At 37.4% G+C, this 26,505-nt stretch overlaps 1 protein-coding gene across 1 annotated transcript in view; it reads left to right on the forward strand.

The window, feature by feature from the left end:
• Positions 1-26,505, forward strand: part of LOC145780583 (uncharacterized) — a 34,356-nt gene extending 7,851 nt beyond the window's left edge. The window contains exons 2-23 of the mRNA XM_082592209.1: positions 1,110-1,267; positions 1,598-1,955; positions 2,263-2,474; positions 2,849-3,141; positions 4,785-4,884; positions 6,506-6,621; positions 6,841-6,892; positions 8,849-8,991; positions 9,320-9,374; positions 10,400-10,600; positions 11,062-11,300; positions 11,737-11,829; positions 12,587-14,338; positions 14,510-14,568; positions 16,811-16,868; positions 16,985-17,080; positions 17,584-17,791; positions 21,169-21,322; positions 21,672-21,775; positions 22,103-22,199; positions 22,862-23,305; positions 23,647-26,505. Of these exons, the coding sequence (XP_082448335.1) occupies positions 1,110-1,267; positions 1,598-1,955; positions 2,263-2,474; positions 2,849-3,141; positions 4,785-4,884; positions 6,506-6,621; positions 6,841-6,892; positions 8,849-8,991; positions 9,320-9,374; positions 10,400-10,600; positions 11,062-11,300; positions 11,737-11,829; positions 12,587-14,338; positions 14,510-14,568; positions 16,811-16,868; positions 16,985-17,080; positions 17,584-17,791; positions 21,169-21,322; positions 21,672-21,775; positions 22,103-22,199; positions 22,862-23,305; positions 23,647-24,168 (5,514 nt within the window). The 3' untranslated portion in view covers positions 24,169-26,505. The remainder of the gene's footprint in view (positions 1-1,109; positions 1,268-1,597; positions 1,956-2,262; positions 2,475-2,848; positions 3,142-4,784; positions 4,885-6,505; positions 6,622-6,840; positions 6,893-8,848; positions 8,992-9,319; positions 9,375-10,399; positions 10,601-11,061; positions 11,301-11,736; positions 11,830-12,586; positions 14,339-14,509; positions 14,569-16,810; positions 16,869-16,984; positions 17,081-17,583; positions 17,792-21,168; positions 21,323-21,671; positions 21,776-22,102; positions 22,200-22,861; positions 23,306-23,646) is intronic.

Genomic DNA, 26,505 nt, shown 5'->3' on the forward strand with positions numbered 1-26,505 from the left:
CCTCTTCCTTACATCTGTTCGTTGGTTATCGAAAGGTAATCAGTTAACCCGCGTGTATGAAATGAGAGATGAACTGATGCTATTTTTGGAAGCTCATGGGAAGCAAGATCTCTTTCTGCCATTTTCATCAGAGAAGTTTCAGCTGGAGTTGGCATACCTCGTGGACATTTTCGAGGCCCTCAATAACTTAAATCTGCTCTTGCAGGGCAGAAATACTAACCGGATTAATAGCTATGATTCCATTCGAGCATTTGTGGCAAACCTGGGGTTGTGGCACCGCCGAATACAAATAGGAAATGCAGCTTCATTTACCAACCTAGATACTGCACTTGACAAAAAGCAACTTGAACTGAAAGGTGAGCTTAAGGCTGAAGTGGAGGCTCACCTTCAGCTTTTGAAACAAGAATTCGAACGCTATTTCCCAGACTTGGGTGACACCGACCTTCCAGAATGGAAGATGACAAGAAATCCCTTTTGTGCTAACGAGGACATTCTTCCCGACGGTTTGCAAGAGGAATTTTTGGAAATGAAGTGTAACTCCACTGCAAAAGACGATTATGAAGCAATGCCACTAACTGATTTTTGGGTTAAATATTTGCACATATACAAGGGAGTGGGTAGCGTGGCGATACGCACACTTCTTCCGTTTTCGTCCACTTATCTGTGCGAAAGTGGCTTTTCTACAATTTTGAACATAAAAACAAAACATCGAAACAAACTTATTGATTATGAAGCCGATCTGAAGTGTGCATTATCAGCTACAAAGCCTCGAATTAAACTTTTGGTTTCCGAAAAACAATTACATCCCTCACATTGATGAAAGCTAAATATAAATTCCTGCAGTCATTAGTTATTACACTTTAATGTTTGCTAATTTTGTAGTTTGGTGGGGCGCAAGTTTGGATGGCACGTCAAAGGGGGGCGCGGCTCAAAAAGTTTAAGAACCCCTGCTCTATAATATTGTCTACGAACACTCAGTAAATTATCTGTTGTAAATTTTTTTGCAAACAATGTCAAAAAAGTTGTTTTATAGTTCTCAATAAACAACTGAAGACAGTTGGGTGAAAACAAATCTTCTGATTTGAGGCTGATGACATTTTGTTATCTAGAAACACTGGTGCGTTGTGAGAGACCGTGCATTTCTCGTCTATCCGTTCCACGAAAACACTGAAGCATCTGAACTTAGCATCAACACAACTCCCATCTATGTGCTGCCTATCAGCCATCTCTCTGCTACTGCCTATGCTCTTTCAACACTCACTAAGCGGTAAGGTTGTAGGCTGCTAATTGAGCAGCTTCGTATTTCTCCCTATCGTCAAAGTTACGTTAGCAGCCCCACCAAATGTGTAGCTTTTGTTCTATGGCTAGTTGTAGCTCTTGTCTACAAGCACCAGAGAAACTTTGAAGTTGTTTTAAAAGTTATGACAGCTTAAAGATAATACAATTGAGTTGAAAATAGTTTGAGCTAACTTGACAAAGTTTGAATTGCTGTAAATGCAGTGTTTTTGATTAGTTACATTTAATCAGATAAAAATATGATGATATTTTATACAATTTTTATTACAAACCTCATTCGGTTGTCGATTTTGCTTCATAGAATTCCAACAAACTATTCACTGGAACTCGATTGCGCTGCTACCGGCAGGAAATTCACATTCTATTCCAACCAGTCGGTGGCGCTAGAAAGATGGGTAGACGCAATAAAGACCGAGTCTTCCCGTGATTACGTCACGCCGCAAGATTCTCCTCACGGAGCGCTGCTGCCTCCAGAAATCGACTCTTCCGTGTCATCAACTACCTCTATTCATGGTTTGAGACCTGCTTTTGCTTCTCAGTTTGGAAAAGAAACTTTATCCAAAAAATACTTGGAACATATAAAAAACAGCGATCAGCTTGGCATAGTTTCATTGGAGCAACCACTGTGTCATTTAACTTCTTCAAATGCAGCAACACAGGTACGCCTGTGAATCGCTTGTATAAAACCTGATAGCGCCTGTTTATTTTTATTCAAACGCTTCTTGCAGGGAACAAGTTGATTTGATTTGCAATTCATTGTGACTCTACGACTGAGGCAAACACAAAAAACAAATAGGTAAAAATCTATAAATTTATTTAGAAAGAATTGATCCCAGGGGGCACTGGAGCGGCGTGTCCGCTGTCAGGCCACTTTCTAATGAAGCCATTGTGATTTCCATTCCGCATTCTTCCCACACCAATCTAAACAGAACCTGCATAAACCTTTTTTCCGTATGTCTTTTTCAGCTTTCCATGCAGACGGACACCCTGTCTCTTCCAGATGTGATACCTACCGTTTATGATGGCGATATAAGCGATTCGTTGACGCCGTTGTCATCTCCGACTCCTTCGACGCCGCCTAGTTCTTGTCATCCAATGCGCCAAGAATCCGCCGATGAGTCAGCATTTTCTGCTGTTACGTCAACAACGGTAGCAGAAAGACCACAAGAATTTTTAAGGTAAAGTAGAAATAAACGCCAATTACTAACTTACAAGAAACATTAAATTAAATTGGTGTTGGGCTACCCTTGCAAAATATGTCGTTAGCTCCGTCGGAATTATGAAGGAAAACCGAGTTACAAAAGCTAATCTTTATTTTAACTTGTTCACTGTTCAGTTGCTGCGTTCACGGTTTCATTGGCAATATTTGTAATAACTCCTGCCATGGCCTTTGCTCCTGCAAAGCAATAAACTTACGGGTTGAACTATAGTAAAAAGTTTGAATCGAAGTTTGCCGTTCGGATCAGAACCAAAACCTCTTATAAAAAAAATGAAAACACATAAAAACTGTAAAGTTCAAAATATTACCTTACAAGTTTGGTGCCATGTTTAGATCTTCTTTCACACGACAATCACCAATAGCTGCAAAGCGGGGCAAGCAAAGGCGACATCAAACCTTTAGTCCAAAAACCCTGAAGGCAAATTCAACAAATAAGCATAACCTTGAAAGCCCTCGTACTCAAAAGAATTTGTCCGATGAATTGGCTTCTGATACATCTGGTATAGAAACTGACGCCAGCAGTTCTTATTTCTACACTGGAAGAAATGAAAAAAAAACCGAGAAAGCTTCATTGGGCAAACAACAATTGAGTCAAAGTGCATCCATTAAAAGACACACAATCGGAGGTAAGTTGCTATTTTATAACATATTTTAAATGTTTTTTCTACAATAAAACCTTTTGGAAAGCAATCTTTTCTCTTTTTGTACCGTGAACCACTTGGCTAAAAGGTAGTCATTTTTTGCCGTTAAAACGTGGCAAGCTAATGAAGCAAAGCAAAAGAAAGCAAATGTTATCATCAAGTAAATTAAAAATAATACAATTCTCTCCAACACGCTCACAAAGAGTTACTCTCTTTTTGTGTGGGTCGATAACAAATCTTAAACAAACCTGCACTGAACCGTGACAGAATGGTTGTCAAATGCCAACCCGAATTTAAAAACACATTTGTACATTAACAGCTTTTCTGTGATTCTTTATTGTTGTCAAACGTGTCATACTTTCCCTAAAAGCAACAGGCTGCAAATCACTCCAAATATTGAGGAACAATCCTTGCTTTGAAGAACGAAACACTTTAATGCGTGTCAAACTGTCAATTGAAAAGTTTATGAAAGCATCTTTAAGGTCACATTTGTGAAAAAGAATTCCAGCTTGTCAATTTACGTCATATATTAACTTCTGTTGCACCATCGTGCCACTTTTGTTTTCTGTTTGCGTCACCAAATTTAATTTTGACGTGGTGCTAGTTTTTGCTGAATTGATTAAGCTTGTAGTTGTACCGCACCATTCTCATACTAGTCCTAAAAAAAGTTTCGTTCCTCTCTCATAAGTTAAAAATATCGTGAGGATCAAAATTCTTTCAAGTTTTCAAAGATATAACCTAATTTTGGGTTTAAAATCTTTTTCAATCTGACAAAGTGTTATGTTTTGTCAGTGTTCTCACACTCCAACTGGCAAATACGTCACAAACATTTAACTGTTTCCTCTTTGGTCAAGTTTATTGTCAATTGTATTTCCTGCAGCTGCCTCTGTCACGACTAGAAAAAGCAACGCACTGGTTTCACCCCACGCAATAGCGTGCGACGTTTGGTTTGTCCTACAGCAAACGACCTTTGAGAAATTTTTATCAGCCTTTGACGTCAGTATAAGCTGAGAACTAATAACGTGATTATTATTTGAGTAATTGAGTCACTTCAAGGGGTTCTGCAATAAAGGAACCTGATGTCTATTGATCGATGTTGTCTTTCATCTGATTTTTGTTCATTCACCTTTTTAGCAACGTTTGAATTTATTATCATCTTCTCAAATTAGTATTATTTTACTCAGAAAATCAAGCTCTACAACTGTATGAAATTCTACGAAAATCTATTACTATGAGTGACATGGCCAAGATCATTTCACTAAGAACAACCCGTGCGTTTTTAACAGATATCATATGACAGTTTTTTTATCATTATGATGAAACCGAAAAAATACCTTGTATACACTGATTTCGGCAATTTTACGTTCAACTTGAGCAACTATAGTGATCACTGATATTCTCTATTTTCCAAGGGCCATAAATTGGCCCATTTTTTCTCAAATTAGTATTATTTTACTCAGAAAATCAAGCTCTACAACTGTATGAAATTCTACGAAAATCTATGACTATGAGTGACATGGCCAAGATCATTTCACTAAGAACAACCCGTGCGTTTTTAACAGATATCATATGACAGTTTTTTTATCATTTTTCTTTAAATCATGTTTCCTCTTGTTATATCGATACAGGTCTGATGCAAATTGAAAGCCGAAAATTCAACAAATTGCAAAAGAAATCAAATCTTGAAAAAAGTGCTGCGGAATCCGAAAGCAAGTTTTCTACTCCAAGGTACGTTTGTTTGTATCAGACTTCAGAGTAATGAGACAAGAATATCATCAATGTGAAATTTTGTAATTTTAATTTCAGTTCTTTTTTTGCTAGCGTATGTTTAATTTCGGTTTAGACAAAGCCACCTTGCATGGTCTAGCGGTGGGATGGCGCAGCGTATAAAGTGTTGGCATTCCAGTGATGCAAACCCGGTTCGACACTCGGCTTTAGCTAGTTGTTGATAAACACCGCTCAAATGTACCTCTCCTTGGTAGCCGAAAGCCTAGTATGATAAGAACCTATTCTTTTTATTTTCCGACGCTCAGTAACTGAGTATGGGACCACGTTTATCTTTTTTTATCGTGTATAGTATCGATTGAAAAGGCATTTGCTGGTTTTTAATTTATCTGATTTGACCGTTGAATACAGTTTTCAAAATTCCTGTCAAGCATATACAATACATGTAAAGTCAAAGTGGCTTGCTGCTGATACTTTAGTTAGATAAACCAAGTGCCAATGATACTCAAAGATCTTTGCTCTCTGAAGGTAACTGGGCAAAAAAACAAAAATGTCCGACAAAAACGAACCTCAGAGCATTTTTTTTTTCAAACAATTCTACACTTGCAGTCTTAAAAATAGGATAACAAAATTTTTTAGATATTACGCCTGCAAACTTCATAAAAAAACGCCAAAAACATGCTTATCATTGTATCCTGACAGTTGACTGACCCTGGGTGAAAAATCCGTGAAACCAAAATTTCAACTACACTTTTTAGCATGCCATGAAGTTCATGTAAAGATACAGCCATATACTTTTGGTGGGTATAGACTCAAAGTGTCTATCGTGGGCCAAACGTTCTCGCCACTCTGTCGCCCAGTTGACGTTGAGATGATAATTTCTAGGCATTTGTTGTTTCGTCTTGCTGGAACAAGAGCTTTTAACAGTTTTACTTCACCCTGACCAACTTTCCACACATTGATTTACCCGATTACACTCACCAAATTTTTTCATGAATCATACAGCGTCTTTCCTCCTTAACCAAATTTTACCTCTTGATGAAGGTAATTTACAACCAAGGAAAAGTGCACCCTTTAAAATGGTAATCCCTGCAATGCAAATAATTTTGTTTTTTCAATCTATAACTTCTGTGTCACTTTGAAAATACAAGGCCAGAGTGGTCATAAAAGTTCTTGCAAGACTGCAACTAACTAAATGCTTTACCATTGTGTGCCTATCCTACATGATACTTGAAGTCCTAGTTTTCGATGTTCATCGATCATTGTCTGCTTGTTTACGTTGAAAAACGTAACAAAAACGAAGAAAAATCGAGTCTTTCATTGGTTTTAGAAAATCTTGTCTGACAAGTTTAGCATCAAATTATGGTTTAATTATTTTGATATAATTTGGTTCATATCAGTTTGTTTGGTTTGCGTTGCTGCGCTTATTGCTGCAAGGCTTTAAAGTTGGCGCCTAAATGCTGCCGTAATAGATTACTTATAATTTTAAATTGCTAAGATCTCGTTCAAAAGTAGAAACAGCACTGAATAGTTGCAGCCTAGCCTAAGATGGTTGGTTATTTCACTTGAAAGCGAGTAAGGTTTTGTTTTCAAACAACTTTGACAATATTTTGATCGGTTTCAGGCCAACCAGACATTCGATAGCCCCATTGTCTAGTCTTGACATGCAGATCAACCAACGGCGAAGCTTCCCTGCTCGACAGCAGTTGGTCTCGCAGCAAGTAATACATAAGCCTCAAGGTACGCTGTTGTACGTAATTAAATACCGTGGTAGTGATTTGTTTACGAATAAGGCTGAAATTATCGATTTCTTGTCTTGTTATTCAGTACTTGTTTCGAAATTTAAGCGACCCAGACTCAGGTAATTGTACTAACTCTAGAACAGTAATTTGTGTAGTGTTGTGAAGGTAAGAGACAATCGTTTCCGAAAGGTCGTTTTGATCGGATAATATTTAACAGATTCGGATTCAGAAAGCGAAGAAACTTCAAATCAAGAAGCAAAAATCAACAGGTAAATTTAAAACACTTTTTCATAGCCTAAAATTAGACAAATAATTAAACTACACTGAGATTTTTATGTCAAAACAGCTGAAAGTTCTTGAAAGTGATAGAATAAATTTAGCAGCTAGTTCAAATGTTGCCGCCCATGCAGATTGAAATTCGCAGTTTAAAATATGTAAGCGAATAAATTGTGAAAAGCGATAGTTACAAGACAGTCTTTAATTAAGTGCAAGTCTGGATATTCAGCGTGGAAGAGTAGCCTATGTTTTCGCGGCAAAGAAAATTTCTTCTAAAATTATATTTTACAAAACCAAACGTCGAGAAAATGTTTTACTTTTGTTTCCATTATCTTTAAAAAGGTGGCTAGTTAAACGTACAGTGAAATCACGGCATGCAGGGATCAGCCACAGCTTAGTCTTATCATGCAGCTTGTCATGACCACATACCTTGTTACGGACCCGATAAGTCCCACACATGTGATGGTGCAGTTTGTTCATTTCACACTTGCAGATCTCAAATTTGGTCCCTTCAATTGCTCATGCTTAAGTTGGATTACAACGCAAGTGCGAACGTAATGAAGGTACAGCAAGGGTCTCTCTGCAGCTGAACAGAAAAAATAATCTCTAGGAAAAGCAAATTGTTAAAAACCGGAGTTCCCTGGTTACATTTTGCACAAAAATATGTTTTCAATCCTACTTTCCTGGCTCAAACCAATAGTACACTCCTTGCAGAGCCTAGACGTTTTTTAGCATCAAATATTTCAATTACGCCTAAACATAAGCCAACTTTCTCAATAGGTGAAGTTGAATTTTTTTGTTCGGCTTTGTTTGTGATTTTTGTGTACATTACTTATCTTTAATTTAAGATTTTCACTGTTGTTTCCTCACGTTGCTTCTTGATGATGAGGTGCAAACATTGAAGAGAGTTGAATTTCAATGACTACGCAATTGACATAAAGAAATAAATTGTTTGCCTGACCTCTATCTTCTTCCGTTAAGGTTTTGAGGCTTTGATGAACTTTGTTGACATTTTCAAACTTGTTTATGCTAATATTAGGTTAGTAAAGTTGCTTATAATCCTAGCTTAACATTTATTAAAACGTAGCCTACATCAAAAATAATTTCATTCAGCCATAAAAAAACAAAGAAGATTTTGAATTAAATTTCCCTTGTGATTTTTTGATTTAATTTGTCTGCTGTTTGACAAACCTTTTATTAAATATCGAAATGTCAATGGTTTTAACTCAAGTTTGAATGCAAGTAAATAACTGTTTTTGCGGAAATCTTTTCACAAAGCTCTAAATGTTACCGTCAAATGTAAATCTTCATTAAACTTCGAGTGATCATGCAAGTATCTGTTGAGAGGCGAATTAACACGATTTCTCAGTTACGTGTATTGTTGTTATACAGCGTGGGAACTAGAGTGCGGAGAACATGCATCATGACAGACGTGTATTGCAGTGTGTTGTAAATGCGATTAATTGTTAATCTTTCAGATTGTGTGGCTATTCTGTGACAATACCACTCGCGCTTACAACTGATAACGAGCTGGATGAACCAAATTACACAATTTACGTTGTATTTTAGTGAAACCTACGTTTTACTTTCATCGTGACTTGCTTCTTCATTTAAGTAATAATGTGTTGTTTTATTTGCCATTGATTTTATGTTTTTCTTTAAAAAAAATTGCCAAATGAAAGCACAATAATTTTGAAAAAATTCATCTCGAAAAGGTTTGAGATAAACATGGTTGTGAACTTGATGAAATATTTGCACTCTCAAATGCAACATCAAACATCCAGCTAAAAAACTAATGCTGTCCAGAATTATAGCCTAACAGGTAGAAGCGGATATTTGTTATTTGTTTGGTAAGATGTGGGCTACGGTACTTTTGGAAGCCAGTGGACTACATAAACAATGTCAACAAAATTCGTAAACAGTAAAATTGGGGTTTGTTTATTTATCAGATTTCCGCGTTGCGAACGAGAAGTCAGCAGCGACCAAAACAACTCGTTGGCGACCGACGACGCTAATCAATCTCTCTTCCTACCACGTGATCAAATACACCGTTCGACCAATCACGTCACAGAAGCAGACAATAGTGCGGTTGGTGAGTCACTTGTCCAGCCAACAATTTCTCAAAGAAAGCGTTAAGATTCAGCATTGAATAATCCAGAATAGTAATTTTCAATCTTTTTGTGGACCCAAACTACGAAGAGTGCTCCGAGTGAAAGTTTTGTAAACTACTTTTTAATAATCTACTCTATGTAAATCTTAATTTTAGCCCTCTTTATAAAAGTTGATGCGTTTGTGGACCCCTTCAAATTGTTACCCATCCCTGTTACGCATTTGTGGTATGTATTTTTGCTTCAAATTTTTTTATAAATGGAATATGCTTTTAAAAACATTTGTGATTAATCGTATCATTTGTGTTTAAGAATCGGAACCTCAGCAGCGTGGAATGGAGATGCAGGCCACTCTATCACTGGCAAGGTGGGTGAAAGTGCACAACAAAATACTAATTAATGATATCATGTTTAACCTCAATTGAGCACGCTCATAGCCTAAAAGATAGTAGGCTACTTACGTTAGCTCAGTTGGTTAGCGCGTGAATTCGTGACTGAAGAAGCTTCAAGTACAAGCGGCGCTGGTTCGACTGTCTGGGTGTACGCTTGAGCAACGCAAGTTAAGGACTGCTCTCCATTCAGCGGCACCTATTGGATGGAATAATTTCTCGACAACAACACTTCAACAATCGGAAACTTTACTCTGCCAATCTCAGGGACCGGCCCTGCGTCATCGGTTCAAAGCCTCTACAGGTATGCGAAACTGCCAGGATTAAGCTCTTAAAGAAGCTTTCCCAGTTTGAGAATAAAGATTCAGCTAATCAATTAGTTTGGTAGATGGAGTTATATGAATAAGAAAAATGACGTGTGCAGTGCACGGTTTGAGTTGTTATTTCTTCAAACTTTAGAGCCTTTTCTAATTGAAAAAATTCGCCCCAACCAGTTAGAATTGCATGGGCCTCTTTGCGTTCTAGGTGGGCCGGAGTGTTGCATTTATGCACCTCTAAGAAATACAATTCGGGTAGAGAGGTTGCTTTTTTAAACCATAAACAGACATAATTGAGCAACAGCACTACGTTTAACATTATAAAACAAAAAACAATAAGAGAACGTTTTTGGCTATTCATATAGCCCTTTTCAAGCTTATAAAAGAAAATATTGTAAAATAAATACTAAAGAATCATACAGTATCACAGCAAAAATATGGCCTAATTTAAACATTTGAGAAGCTGCTTAACTTGCTCACACAAAACGATAACTGAAAGATTACGGAGCATAACGTGTCAAGTACTGTATTTGAAACAGGTAAAATTAATTGTTCAAAAAAAAAGTACTCAAGCAAATATAAATAAGCGATGTGCAAAGCTTCTAAAGTTGTTTGAAGTAGTGTAACTAAACAAAGCTTGTACAAAAATGCAGGCCTACATTAATGCACTTTGGCCACGATCGCAGAGTTATGATGGACACGTCACGGTCGGATGATGCTCGGAAACGATCGGGAAATTTCGGATCACGTGTCATAAACAGAGTCAGCAGCGCTGTTGGCAAGAAACCTAAAGCAGCAGAAGGGGTGATATTCAATGGACCTCCTCAACCTGAAAATACACTCTCTGAGAATTTGCAAGTTACTGATCCTTCAAACCGTGAAAACAAGTGAGATTAATTTCAACATGTAAAGTAGTAAACTTAACTAGACTTTGTTGTCCAAACAATGTTTGTTTTGCAATCTAGCCTACTAATTATATCATTATCGTTATCCGTTTGTTCCATTTTCAGTTGGTGAGACAAAGAGCGTTTTTCCCTGCTGGCAGAAATCCACCAGTTTTCGCAATCTTTTTCCCTTGTTTCTCAGTTGTTGAGGGTAACTTGCTCAAACGACAACAGCTTGTAAACGTTGCCTATAAGCCTAAAAAAGACAACGCATGGCTTGCATTTGAATCCTTCGGGCCACAAAAATGGGCCCATGCAAAAACATTAAAGCTTAAAAACTAAGCAAGAATGTCAGTCAAGAAGCCTTTAGCCTCATGAAAAAAATGTGTAGCCTGGTATTGTGGAGACATGATTGAGGTGTCTATTACATTAATGAAATAATGATCCTACTTTTTATGTTTCAGAAACTTCTCTCCAGAGCTTTTAACAGGTGACAACTGCGGTGGTGAGTTGACACCATCAGTCACCATCACACAAGGGTGGCTGTATAAGAAGAAGAGGATGAAGTGGAATAAATATTGGGCAGTTTTGTCTTCTGATAAAAAACTTTATTTTTACCACGACGAGCAGAAATCCCAGGGCTCGGACAGTTCTTCCCATATAGATCTTCAATGTGGTTGCAGTGTAGAAAACGTCACCCAAGGTGCAGTGGTGTAGGACAAGTTTTTTAACAAAACAGTTTTTGAAAGTGTTTTTCAGCGACGCTAAACATAGAAATTATAAAATGTGTACGGCAACTTTTCAAACATACGATTCCATGCATCTCGCCTGATGAAGGTTCTCACCGTTGTAGCATTGTGGATGCATTTTCAATGTTGTACAATGTACATTGTACAAGCATTGCAATCTATTTTGAAATAAACTTTGTCACTGAACTTTTCATTAAAAATCTTCTTTTAACTCCACCAATGATCCAGAAGACGCATGGTGCGATAAAAATAAATCAGAGTGTATTACACTAAACTAAACTGATAAAAACAAATTTGTTATAGGGCTTTCGTCACACTTGTGTGGCTTCGTCAGTGCATATCTTATTCAAATAGAAGTAAAATATAATAATCTCTACTTTTGTTTTGTAGCAAAAAGCAGCAATAGTTTTATATTGGTTGCGAATACAAACGGAAATACGCTTCAAAGATCACAGACACTGAAAAATCCAAGTTCAAGTCCCGGTAACAACGCTTCTTTTTCTTTACTAAGATTTTTCTTGTAAAATATTTTACATTATATTGCTGATATTTCTCGAAGATTGCAAGAAAACATGCATATATTTTGTTTTACACTCGAAACATGCCTGTTAGTTTTCGCATCACCAGACAAAAGTTATCAGACTTTCCAGATAGTTTAAAAAGTTGCTTATCAGGCAAAATTGAATCTTGGAAAAACACTGTTCATTTTAATGCGTAGGTCTGTTCACTGACCATGGCAGTCTCAAACGCTTGTTTACATGAAGATAAAACAACTGCTTACGTGCAATTATTTACTGTATATCGGAGGTTTTATTTGTACAATGTAACCGGGAAGCAACCAAAATGCTTGTTTTAAGTGGCAAAATTGTAGGTTGGAGACCAAAAACAAACACTCAGCATCGAGTAGTGGACCTTGGTATACTTGACCGGTTTTAAAAAAGTCGTTTTTGCTAACCTTTTCAATTTCTTATAGGTAGATAAGTCATCTTTAAAGCTTTTGTATCATAAACCCCTGCATTTAAACTATATAGCAAGAGATTGCATTTTAACGGAAATCAGTACAATGCCGGTTAAACCACACATAGTAATATCCAGCCGTAATGAAACAAAGTGAAATTTCTCTTTTTCTTTATGGGTAATACAAATCAGCCGGCATTTTCTAAGCAAATCTGTAGAATATAACAAAAACAAATAGATTTGCTGCTGTATTTTTTTTGACATTAAATGTTTTTTTTTTCAGGACCACACGGAAAGCGTACCCAGTTGATGTGCAAAAGCACTCAAGAATTCGTCTACTGGATGAAGTCCTTTGTTGTTCTAAATTCAAGCTCCAGCGCAGAGATGCTATCCAAGATGGCCCCACAGCGAACATTGAATCCGATCCAACAAGATGAAACAGTCACGAAACAAAGGGATGAAAATAATCTTGAGATTTTAAATAAGAATCCCAGCCAGTCTGCAGAGCTCGAATTGAATAATAACAACAACGTTGTTTTGGGTGTGAAAGACCATCAAAAAATACGCGTCATTCAACATTCAAGCAGTTTGCAAAATCTGCTCCATCCTTTTGTTGCAAACGAAAACAAAACACAGATTCAAAAATCTTCAAGTTTTTCTGTTCGAAAACGAAGTCCTTTGCTTGCTAAAAGGAAAATTCGAACTGAAAACGATTCGCACTTAGCCAACATGACGCCACAAAAGAAAGATAACGCCCGTGAGGAAATTATTCGTCCACTTAGCACAAGTGAACAGAATGCAACATTGAAGCCGTCCAGTGGCCCAGGCTTTGGTTTCAATAGCAAACGTGGACATGGCCAACCAACAGATAAAAGTTTCAACGAAGACTCCCCAATACCGCAGTTTACAATACATGGTGGCTTGCTGCATAATTCGCATGCAGGGTTAGCTGAACCTAAATCTTGTGATACACTTCAGTCTCCTTCGATCACGATAAATAAGCAAAATGAGTTTCAAACGTCTTCAGACCGGCATTCAAGCAAGATTAAGAGTTCAATTTGTGATTATTTAGAATCGGAGGCTATTTATGGCGAAAGTGACGGTCAACTTGTCACACAAAAAGGAACAACTGCCAAGAAAGCAATCTTTCATAAAGCCGCTATTGTCACACCTCAAAATGGGAAAGAATGTAGCATCTCACAGTCCCGCGGTGATGCTGATCCATCCAGCTGGCGTGACAATTCTTGCAAAGATTGCCGCCATGATCAAAATCAGACAAACTTGATGAAAAACGGAAATTCGAAAGAGAAATTGCATGATTCATTGGACAATGCTGCATTGCAACAATCAAACCTGTACCACCCATGCAGCTGCGGAAAATCGAAGAGTGAAATAGAATCAACGATTTCAATGCTGCCTTTTTCCCTTTACTCGGCTGGACAAAACTCTACTTCTAGCGGCTACACCTCCACAAGTGGGTCGTGCATTTCTTTGGGAAAGCACTATACAGATGAGGTGGAAACAGCAGACAGAGAGAATGCTTTGCAACTTTTAGACCGCACTAAGTTTTTTCAGAGTTTTAACGCAAATTCAGACAACCCGAATTTGATTCCGCAAAGTGTTCACCATAGACATGCAAAACGTGCCGAGGAAAGTGTAGATAAAGACGCTATTGTGTTTACAAATCATATTCAGCCGAATTCAAGAAGTATTAATCAAATTCTCAGTACAGAAAATCAAAGTCCGATTTTTATCATCAAACAAACTGATTTACTCCACATTGCAGATAACAGTAAGCCTACGGTTACCACTGAGCGTGTATGTCAAGCCTTGCAAGTGGAAAACGACCAGTTAGCTTTTTTCTTGACACCGAAAGTCAGCAGTCTTCGGCGATCCCATTCTGACAGTAATATTCTTGAACCTACAAACGGCAAGACTTACAGAATGAGAACCGTACGGAAACCTGTCCCCATCTTGACTCATATCGACTTTCTTGAGATTTATGGATCCGCTGCTGCACGCAACGCAAATGCAGGTAAAGCTTATTTCGATTCTAACGCAGCATGCAGAAAACTTAGCTGTAAAAGTGGATTTTTTTTATTTTTTTTTATTGAATTAAGTAAAGGACAAATTTTAGCAAAATTGATAAAGTATCTAGTATTAATTTCAATTTATTGTGATTGACAAAAATGCTTTTTTAATTCAGGAAAGTTCAAAAGCTGTCTCAGTTTACCAAGCAATTTGAACGAGATAAGATACGAAAAGGTGAGATTGTTCTTTTGAAACTTCAGCAACTACTTTACTCTTGAATGGAATTATTACTTGTTTGAGCTGAGGTTTTGATAAAGGCATTGGTTCTTGACGTTCAAAGATAATCTGAATCTCTTCCTGATTGCTTGAAATTCATTCTTGATCGGTTAATCTTACCTTGATTTGAAAATTTGAGAAGCCTGAAAACGTTGAAATGAGATTAATGTGCATTCAATCACAGTGTACAAGGAACTACTGTGAGCAGACAGTCAATTTTGTCAATCGTTGCGCGTGAATTGGGCATGAATATGCAATGATCTATTATTGCTTTCTACTAAAAACTTTAAATCAACTTAAAAACTTAACATCAACCAAGTTTTTTTTTAATCAGCAAAAAATTTGCGACGTCTTGTTGGAGTGGTGGAAGAATTAAATACAAAAATGTGCATTGCTTATAATAAAAGCTTAAGTTGATATAAAAGAAATGAAATGACTGTAGATGAGACAAAGTTAGAAATAATTTTTCTGTTATTTTATGTGACTTAATTAAAATCGAACGTAAGTTATTTGCAAAAGCTGCAGGTTTGTTAAAACCGAGAAAAACCAAAGGGACTTTTGTTGAAAACTTCTTTTATGCAATTAAGTTGTGTTTGATGAGCACTTGCAACAATAGTTGGACTGATAATGAAATCTATTTCTCTCCGCGGGCTAGAGATTCAACTGTTTTTCTTCCAGGCTAACTTCTAATTGACACTTAGTTTGTTTTGCGTCGATTATTGTTGAAAGACGTTGTTTTGCAGTTAAAACAGATAAAATTGAATGAATAATTCAGAAACCTTTATTTGTTAACACAATGCTTGGGCTTTGAAAATCACATGAATTTTTTTACAAAAGGTAAGCAGGCCAAAGTGAAGACTTTTTGTTTTGTTTCAAGCTTCTAAATTTTACGACAAAAACACAAAGGTTGCTAATTACTACGATGGTAACAAAGTGTCTGCCCTGTCTGCCAATTAATTTGTATTCACAAAAAGTATCTAAAAAAGTTTCTTTTCTTTGATTATAGCTCAGCTTGGGTAAACAGCTCGCATTGTTGCATCACCTACGTATGAAAGCTACAGCACAAGATTTAACTTGATTTGTTAAGACACAAAAAGCTTACTGTAAAAAGTAATGTTCTAAAATTTAACCTGGATTTTAAGGGCATTCAAATAAAGCAAATTAACGCATTGAGATTTTAAGTAACAACAACTGTCCAGTCAGCAAATCAACCATTTTGTATATTGATTCAACGTGTTCAGAATGAATAAAAAATGACTGATTTTCTGGCTGAGTCTTTTGCGAACTTTTAGCAAAAATTATATTTTAAAGTGGTCGCCAGAGTTTGCCTGTTCCAAACTAAAGCTTCGTTGCACAAAATTGACATGACGTGATTTGTAATTATGTCATTATGTAATGAAGTTGTAAATTTACCGAGAGAACCTCAACCAAAAAGGAAGTTACAGGTTTAGAAAATATTACTAAGAGTTTGAAAACTAAAAAAATTAGGAAAAGTTAAGTTTCACCTCAAAAATGCACAGCTTTGTATTTCAAATGCTAAAATCTAAGTTTTATAGTATGTGTAGCCAGTGTAGGACAGGTTCAAATTGCAAGCACTACGATGATGTGATAAATGGATAACAAAATGTTATTGGATTAATTTCAAAATAGTGTTTCACAAACAAGTTTTGGGTTGCCACTAATGTAAATAACAGTTTTGCTAAAAAGTTTGAAAAACATCTGGCAACACTTGTGTTTGATGCACTCTTCGCTTGCAGGCAGTTGGACATCCCCTACTTCTATGAATGTCCACAAACGCCTTTCATAAGAGTCAGAAAAGACACTTTCTAAATTCTAAATGCAAACCACTGTGTGACATGAAAGCGCCGTTACTTCGATAACGCTCGTTATTTCTTTAAGCGCATTATTATTATTTAATTTCTTCTTTTATTTAACGGCTGCTGGGGTGAACGCCCCTTTGGTCGCAATTTACGCTGCAAAGAATCATCTTTGTTTCATCACAATTAAATGCAGAATAAACGGGAAGGGCGGTGTGCGTTTTATTTTACAAGTTTTGAATTTGATAAACAGTGGGGGGGTTATTTTATATCAAATTTACTTCAACACGTCATTTTATAACAAATTTGATGGGGGAGACAAGTTATTATAAATTAAAAACCCCGTGTTTCCAACTCTTACATTTGATGTGTTTTAACCACAGAGGCGACACAGCGTTGAAAGTGAATGGAATTTTTCTTCACAAAAGTCTGACACTGAAGGTAAAATTTCGTTTTAGTTATTAAAACGCCTTATATACAGTATTACAAAAAGCTTTTTTTGCATGGCGTTCTTTTGCTATTATTTTGCAAGATTTACAATTTCTTGCTTTATGCAGCTTCGTCTACCAGCGGATCTTCCTGCAGTTTCAAAGATGGATCCCACTCCAGTGGCGATCTACATAGTCGAGTTTCAAGGAAGAGCTCAGAATCAGGTATTTTGGTCAAATGTGATGTAATTGAGTTTAGTCTTTTGTCAATTTCATTCCTATTGCTTACACGTGATACCAGCACCAAATAAACTACCCTGTAAGTATGCCTCGGCTGCAATGAAGCTTTATGGTAGCAACTAGCTATCAAAACAGTAGCTATGTTACGAAAATACGGATTTTGAGAACCGTCTGCGTTCATTGCAACCTTGGCTGCCGAATGAATATTTTTGTATTTCTTTGCTAGTTTCCAACCTCAGTGCAACACTGCAAATGTTACACTTAACACATGCCCATTTATATAGACTACATAGACTATATAGCTTACTGCTTGCTTTAACACTGCAACGTATATTAATGGAAAAGTGTTTTTTACTTCATTTGAAATCGTTTTCTTTGTGCTGCTCAAAATGCATTTTCAAGATTTCAAAAACTTGGTAGCCTACATCTCAAAATTTGGTTTAAAGAAGTTTTATGTGTTTCCAATCCAAATTTGGTTTTGTTTCCAGGTGTTAGTGACGCTTCCAGTAAAAGTGGAAGCCGTACAAGATGGCTGGGCGGAATCGCTTCTTACAAGATCGGCCACAGTGTACAGAAATCTTCCAGTAAAAAAGCCTCATCCAAGCCACAAATCTTTCAAATCCCTGCGTCCAGCCTCACTTCTGCAGCGCATTGTGGATACCTGGACAGGAAAAACAGGAAAAAACAATGGGAAAGGTGAAATGAATTGTAGTTTTAAATTCTTACTGAGTGCCATGACATAGAATATAGTGTTCTGGAATGCTGTGCCTGAATTAAACAATGGCCGCTACATTTTGCAATCATTACTCAAGAGAATCTATGCGATATTTTTCGTGAGTTTTTAGTATTTTAGTTTCAAGAAAATCTTTCAAAAACCCAGAACAAAATGATTTTTTGTGCTGTAAAGTACAGTAGTTGAAATTTTATTTCATTCTTGTCAATTCAGTCTTATCTTCAATGCAGTAGGCCTAACAATTGTTTAAAGCTGAAAATGCCGTACCTTTAAGTCTTTTTGTAGCCCATTGCAATTGCAGTTGTAAAAAGGCTAACTTTAATTGTTGCTGTCTTCACATTCAACACCTATAGGAAAAGGAATGCAAGTAGCAGAAGCTAAGCGTTTCGATACGTCACAATGAAACTTTTAAAAACAATCATTTCCATTCTTTCAAACAACAAAACAAAAATATCTTTCAAAACTGTAGTTGTTGCATAAGTGCAAGAATATCGATTTTGCAAGTCCTTGATTGACCACAGTTTGCATAGCGCAGTGGTTCCCAACTCGTTTTAAAGGCGACCCATTTTTAAAAAAAATTCAGTTCGGTAAAATCTTGCGACCCAAGCAAATTGTCGTAATATTTTAAAAGCCATACAAGATTGTGTTGCAAACAAACAGCACTACAAAAGCAGTAACTTTTTCCAAAATAATATGTTTATCAAATCACTAATGAGATAGCTGTGCTGGCTTGCTGTCAGTGAGTTTTTGAAATCGAGGCGTTATTTTGCTTAGGCATAGCCGCATGTCGACTCTTCCAGCCGGTTTCGCTGTTCAGTTTTCAATACACACATGGCGCTAAACCCAATCTTACAAAGCCAAGTTGTTGCAAATGGAATCTGTTTTTGAATCCCTAATTGTGAAACTGTGGGATAAACTTTGCACATGGAAGCCCAAAAGTGGATGTTTGCAGAATCTTTGGGGTATTTGTCTTTGAAGGACGCAAAAGAAATACGGTTTGCTACTTCTGTCGTTATGTCCATAAACTGTTCTGCAATATGGATGGAATGTTGAAGCTGATCTTTTCCAACAAATGGATCAATTATCCAATCATTTTGGTTATTAAGTGTTAGAGATTCTCCGTAGTAGTGCACAAACTTTTTGGCAAACTGTTCCAGGTGTCTAATTATCGTTTGCTTAATATCAACTTCATTGCCACAGATATATTGCGTTAGCTGAGGAAATATATCGTACTCATCTCTGGTGACATAACTTTTCCAGAATATGAGTTTTTTGTGTTAAGCAGAAACTTTTGCGGCGCGATCAATCACCGTAAAACCGTTGCCTTGCATATATAAATTTAGCGAATTCAGAGAGTCAAATATATCGGCAAGGTAGGCTAAGCAACTTTTGCCTTGAAATCTTCTTGCAAAAACGTCTCGGCTAATCTCACACAGTTCTGTTACCTCAGGAAGATAGCAATCTCCTCTCGCAAATTACAAACTCGCTTCAGGACACGACCTCGTGACAACTATCGCACTTCTGTGTGCAACAGCAATGCTTGATAATAATCAAAATCCACAAAAACGAAAACAAATGCCGATTTAGTGGACTTGTTTTGATGAAGTTTACACACTTCACATCATTCAACACTTCGTGCAGCTCTTGAGACAGCTTTTTTGCAGCAAAGGCCTCTCTGTGGAGAAAGCAATAAGTCCATACAGCACTTGGGGCTTTGTCTTTGATGCGTTTTACCACATCAGACTATGCGTGGTCCAACGTGTGGAAAACTTTGTCATAGTTTGTCCGACATAGCGTTCGTGACATATAGTGCACGTTGCAATATATATCCCGTAACTTTGTCAAGTTAATTTATGTTTGAGACTGAAATTTTTGTTGGGTTTACATTTAATAATAATAATAACAATAATAAAAGCGAAAATTGGTAAAACTTCTTGCACTACGATCATGCTACAAAGCTTTCCGATGTCTCGACATGAAACGCTTCATGACTTGTGTTTATATTTTTCAGTTTTGTGATCGATCTCTTCACGTTTTAAATTTTTGTTGTTGTTATTTTTTTCGCCCAAGATACAAATGCCTGAAAAACAAACGACCCAAAAAAATTATCAGGCGACCCAACTTTGGGTCGCGACCCATGAGTTGGGAACCACTGGCATAGCGAGTAGGGACCATAAAAATACAACTCGCAAGGCTAATTTTTGTCAATTGCCTGTCACATTGGCGTGCGTTCCATCACACGAAGCGCAATTAGAAAACTTTTTTACAATGAAACTTCAAAGCATCAACAAAGTTATGTAGTCGGCGGTTTTTGAATTGGGAATTCAGTGAGCAACCCGTACCGTGCCACATCCGGCAATTCTTACCCAGCTAGCACAATTGGTCACTTATACATTGATTCCACGTTTACAGTCGTTGAATCAATGTAAAAAGAACGAATTTTGTTCGTTTGTCAGTTACCAGTATTTTTGTTCAAACCACACTGGTACCTTCTGGTCGCACTTCCTGGCCTGGCCGGTCAATTCCAATTGCTGGCGCAAATTTCTGGCAAACGCGGATTCTGTGAAATTATTTATCCTTTTCAATGATGTTGAAATTTCTTGTGAAAACAGAACAGTCAAGCGTTGAGGAGCAATTGGTCTGACAGTGAATGCTTTTGATGTTATGTTGAGTTTAAGTTCTATGTGAACCCTAAACTTCTATGCAACGTTATGCTTCAACTTAATGAGTTTATTCCAATTTAAACGACGTGGCACACGTGCTTGACCGTAGGTTGATCTAACACTTGCGTCATCCCTTCACGGCTGCGTAGCCGAATGGTGAGTGGACTTGACGTAGAAGGACGTCTGCTCAACGCTAATTGAAAGAAAGTGGTTGTTTCTTGTGAAAACCCGTCATGACGTTCTTAATGCGTTTGGCAGGCTATTTTGAGTTTGCTGTTTTGACATTTTTTTAAAATTAAAAATAGTTTAAAAAACTCTGTTTTATTAATGTAGACTAGCCTATTTACAAATCATTAGGTTTGAAAAGGCAACTTACCCTGAATCCTGATGATCCTTTAAAAAAACGCCAAATTTGGCTTAAACCGCCAATATGGCAATCCTGTTTAAGCTTCATCTTGTGCGACAGCATTTGGCTTCCAATTCAGACGCTATTGTAGCAACGTCCACGTTTGAAGGTGGACACAAATATGCTTTCTTGCCTTCCCATTCGCTTAGTTCAATTTTTCAATTACCAGACGAAGACATTTTTTTACTGTCGTGTATTTTCCCTTTTCCTTGTTGTTTATATAGGAAACAAAAGTGTCAAATGAGTGACAGTGTTTTCTTTATTCTGTCAGGTTTTGGTGTGTTTTCCAAGACTCTTGTCTTTACTGCTACAACTCTCCTCAATCCCACGTTACCAGAGATGCAGTTGTATTACGTGGCTATGAGGTCATCGCTGACGTCATAAACATGAACCGATCAAGATTTGAATTTCGATTGGAACAACAGGTGAGCTGAAATGACTTGAAACGCTATTACATTTTTTTCAAGTGGTAGCTTTATTCAAGTTTCTTCATCAACTGCTATAACAACCGCCTGCATAGCTGTGTACTGTAGTGAGAGCTCCAGTACAAAGCTTGATAGGCCGTCAGCTCGATGCAACTTAAGAGTATGCGGCTATGTCTTTGGTAGGACAGGTAGAAGCATGTGTGCCAATGGACACAAAGATTGGCTTCCTTGCTCTCCCATCATCCGGTCTAAACCTTTAACCACCGAGCATAAGCCTGGATGCAAAACAACAACGACACGATCGGAAATGCAATGACAGCTTTCAATAACCATCAAATGTTTTGTTTAGGGAACACCAACCCTGCATTTCAGCACAGATAATCATCAAGAGTTCTTGCTGTGGGTCGGATCGTTGGAACGAGAGTTTCGCAATGTACCACCAAGCCCAAGCAGGTAGTCTATTTTTGGAGCTAATAAGCTTTTCAGATATTGGATAATAGCTTATGGTGTCTTTTGTAAATGAAAGTTACATGAAAACTATACAACTTTTTCGTGTGAAGTTTTCCAATTGTGATGTAAAACGTCTGATTTAAAAAAGCCAACTATATAATTTCAGGCGGTGCAAGTACTCCGGTATCGTATGGCTTAATTGTTCCTGGAGTTTTTTAATGATTTAATTTAACTTGCAACTACAGCTGTGTATTTTAAGCATTACCACTTCCTGGTTGCATAACTTGAAGGCTATTGTCAAAAAGTTTTGACAAACTGTTTGTTTTGCAGTGTAAATAGTGAAGATGTAGAGCTGAAAGCAAAGGAAACAAACTCTTTGTCTGAACAAACAAGAAAAAAATCTATTGAGGAAAGTTCCGAACCAAAGGTAAGAGAATCACTACTAAAAAAGTTCTTGCACCTAACACCACCTTTATCATTTACTATGTTGAGGTGTGAAAACCTGTCTTTGATTGGTTTTGAAAGAGTCAACTTTTTTTTCTTTTGATTGTGTAAAATTTGTCAATTTCTTCATCTGATTGGTTTTCAAAGAGTCAACTTTTTTTTCTTTTGATTGTGTAAAATTTGTCAATTTCTTCATCTTGACTTTGGCACAAAAGCTCATGAGATGTAGCATATAATTCCTTCGTACATTTATGATTTAACGCTTTCAAGCACCGCTGAAGTCTTGATGTCTCACCTTGTGACGCACAAGAAATTTGTAAGCATTTTTGTGATGACCGCTTCCGTCTAACTTCCGAATTCTCTGTAATCAAGCATAGAGCTTATGAAGGCTTTGTTACCGACCATAGAATGTGCTTAGCTCGAAAAAGGTTATTAGCTTACCTTAGTAAGTTATGGAAGAAGATTGTTTGACTAACTTCTTTTTTGAAATCAGACCAGTGAAAGTTATTAATTACGATTGCCGTTGCTATCCATTTTCAAAGTTTTTACTCGACGTTACGCTTTCTAACATAGATTTCAGAAAATTATATATGACTACATCTAGAAGTGTGCAAGATTATTGGGACCAATTGTTTCACTTTGTAGGAGTTCTTGCTTGAAGACCGACTGGATCAAGAAGTGATCGAAATGCAGAAGCATCAGTTGCTCAAAGAAATTGCGACACAGCAGCAAAAGCTGCTGCAAGAAAATCGCCTGTTGAGCGGCATCGCTGCTGACGTCATCACGCCCTCTTCTCCTCAAGTTCAATTACGTCATCAACAGAAGCGGATCGAGGTTTTGGAAAAATACAACCGTCAGAGAGAGGTAGAGGAAATGAACGCAACCAAATCGATGGTGTTGCTCAACTGTCGCCGAAACTCAGCGCAGTTGAAGGTGGACCAGCTTGCAAGGGAAATTGCTCCCAAGTCTGGGAAGAAACGGCGGCAAAATCACCAACACTTTGCAGCATTGGAAGCAAAATTGAATGAAATGAAGGAAAAACTTCTTCAAGTTGACATGGAAATACAAAATCTACAAGTTAATAAACAGGTACGTTCTACCATAGTAAGCTTTAAACAGACAAGGAATGACTGTCATTAGTCTGTTAGAAATTAAACTAAAATATATTTTTACTTCAAGTTTCGTTATCTTGGCTTTGTTTTGTATACCCATTTCATTTACCAAACTAGTTAAACCATCAAATCGTTTTCGAACCACAACTTTGATAAATTGGCACTGTTTCATTAGCAACTTTGATAAATTGGCCATTTTCAAAAGAGCATCTTCATGTAGCTACAGTATGCTTGTCACTTGCAACCAAACTTAAGAACGAGTTGTTAAATTTTATTGTTTTTAGTTTTAACAACTTTTTTGTTTTACTCCATCCATAGAATGCGCTTGAGAAGATTCGCGAGCGTCAAGATCTTGAACTTCTTCTCAGTGAGCAACAAGATGCTCTTGCCATCATCCGTAGACACGAAGCTGAATCTCCAAACGGAAGAGAAATTGTGAGAAGACGGCGACGCAGCTCCAAGAAGACTCTGGCATCAATTGATGAACAGCATTCTTGCAGCACATCAGAGCTCAGAAAATCCGCATCATCTGATTCTGTAGACTCTGGAAGCAAAATTCATCCAATCAATTATCCACAAGTGTTTGAGGATTCTAGTGATGATGCTTTATCCTCCTCTGTGTCTTCATCAACCCGGTTGAATCAATCTGATTCTTCCATAAACATACCTAAGACCGAATCTAACGTTCACGACACAGATACGTCATCGATAGTGGATGACGATCCACCATCAAAGCAACGTGTGAACAAAAAGGACGAGATTGATCCTTCTATTATCGCCGGAATAGAAGATTTCGAAATTTTTTCAAAACAAATGTTAGAAAAAGTTCATAACAAGTAAAGTTGGTCTCCAGAACATTAAATCGTCACTGCTTCACTCGAGTGTAGAAACTTTTTTTCAGCAATTAGTTTTAGGGACTGTTTAAATATCATATAACTGCATCGGGGAGTGGGGAATTGTTAGAACTGTCATGTTATGTTATGCAAGTCGGCGTAATACGTGGTATCATAATTATGAAAAGTAGGGAAAGGCACTGAAGCTTGATGATGTTTGAACAACCCTTCACTGCACTTGTGAGAAAATGAAATGCTCATTTCAAAAGATTCTACTTCCAACCCATTTTTTAACTGTGTTATACCTTTGATAGGTGCTATTTTTTTGGTTTTGTTTTGAAGCCATAGGCGCTGACTTTTCAAAAAACCTTGGGGGGCGAGAAAGGTGATGACGTCATAATCACAACGCTATTTTACTCAATTAAAATAGTCTTTGATTAAGCTTGGTGTCTTGTTTATATTGACAAATAGGTCGCAAACCGAATTTATTAGAACCGCTGCTTGAAACGATTAGTTTTACGCATGCAGTACGCCTAGTCGTAAAAATTTTGATATTGTTAGCTCATAATTGAAACAGTTGGAAAACAAGCCGATTCGTTTCCTTTTCGTGCGAGTGAATAACAACGATCAAGACAGCGAAGTTATCGAAATAAAACGCAAAAAATCATGATCTCAAGCAGAGTGAAAACCTGCTATCAGTTTTATTAACCTCGTTTCGCTAATTACTTACTTTCAAAGCGTTGACATCGGCGAAGTGTTTTCTTTTCTGTTTTTTATCGAAAGTCTTTGTAGTCTTTTATTGAATACAGTAGGCTATATACTCGAGTAAAGGTCAAGATGTTCGCAAGCAGTAGCGTAGCCAGGAATTTCGAAAGGGAGGGGTTTTGACGACCCAGCGGCGGGGGGTCTGGAGGGCCTCCCCCAGAAAATTTTGAAAAATTACTTTGAATTTGGTGCATTCTGAGAGCATTTTCAACAAAAATGTGGGTATGAATATTCCTGTAAAATGGTGCTGTCCGGTGGCATAGCAAAAGGATAAGATCATGTTTTCTTCTGCATTTTTCGGAAATAAAGCTAAGTCTCTATGTTTTCTTGTTGCTAATTCCTGGCTGAGATGTTTGAATGTTTGGTATTGGCAAAACTCGCTCTTTTAATGCAGTTTTGTATAAAATTAGGCAATTTTTTTCTAGACTGAAAGCATCATTCTCAATATCGTGACGTCACACGCGTGCCAAAGGGGGGGGTTGTAACCCCCAAAACCCCCCCCTTGGCTACGCCACTGTTCGCAAGTGATTTTCACCTCAAAAAGGCAAGTTCAACTAACACGGGACATGCTGTTGTCTCCAGCTCGGCAGTTTTTAAAATGAACGCACTAAAAATGATTGTTGACGTAAATTACGGAGTGTGAAATCGCGTCGGCCTAAGTAAAAGTTTTGAATACGTTTATTTGCAGTGATTCAAACTTAATTTTCAAATTCAATGATTTCTTGTCAATTCTAAACTTTATGCACTTGTTGAGCAATATGCAAAGCTCACGAGACAAACCAGAAGAGCTGTTTTAAGAGATCATTTTTTTATTTTTGCGTGTAGGATATAATCGTTCTTATTACGTAACATTCCATGATCGTTGAAGTCGATGTCAAACCTTAGCGGCCGCATAAAACAATGATGTCAGATTAGCTAGGTGATAATAGCGGTAAGAGACGCCGTTACTGCAGGCAATATCTGCGACCAAGACACCTTTTCTTTTATCGGTTTTCGATTTAATTCTCACACATTACGAAGAAAACAATGCGTTCTGTTGAATCATAATTGTCTCACAGCGGGAAGACCTCGTTGAAAATAGCGCGTCTAATTTAGCTGGTTTACTGAATATTGCCGTGAATAGTTACGTGGCTATTCCAGCAGCGTAAGTTACTCTACCATCTACTTTGAAATCTCCATAGCGTATGAGAAAGCCATGCGATCAGCTGCTGTTTCGCGGGCAAGAGCAACGTAGGCTTTTCTTGCTTTCGGCATTCTTTAAGTCCGTTTAAATTATCTAAATCTCTTTCGCGAAGTGTTTTATCTTTAAAACACTACTTGTAATCACCATTTTTGTTGCCCTCAACCATAAATTTACCGGGGGCGCCGCCCCCCGGCCCCCCCCGGAAGTCGGCGCGTATGTTTGAAGCGTATTGAAAAAAAAGCTTTAGCTTATTTGTTGGAAAACTTTCTTTACCATGACAAGTCCCACCCTTCATTGGCGTTGCTGCTACATCACACAGACATACTTTTATGTTTCGTAATTTGTAAAGCGCGTATTTCTAGATTTATCGTTAACTTATTTTCAAAAATAAAAATA

Source organism: Aplidium turbinatum, chromosome 12 (assembly GCF_918807975.1).
Source record: "Aplidium turbinatum chromosome 12, kaAplTurb1.1, whole genome shotgun sequence".
NCBI lineage: Eukaryota > Metazoa > Chordata > Ascidiacea > Aplousobranchia > Polyclinidae > Aplidium > Aplidium turbinatum.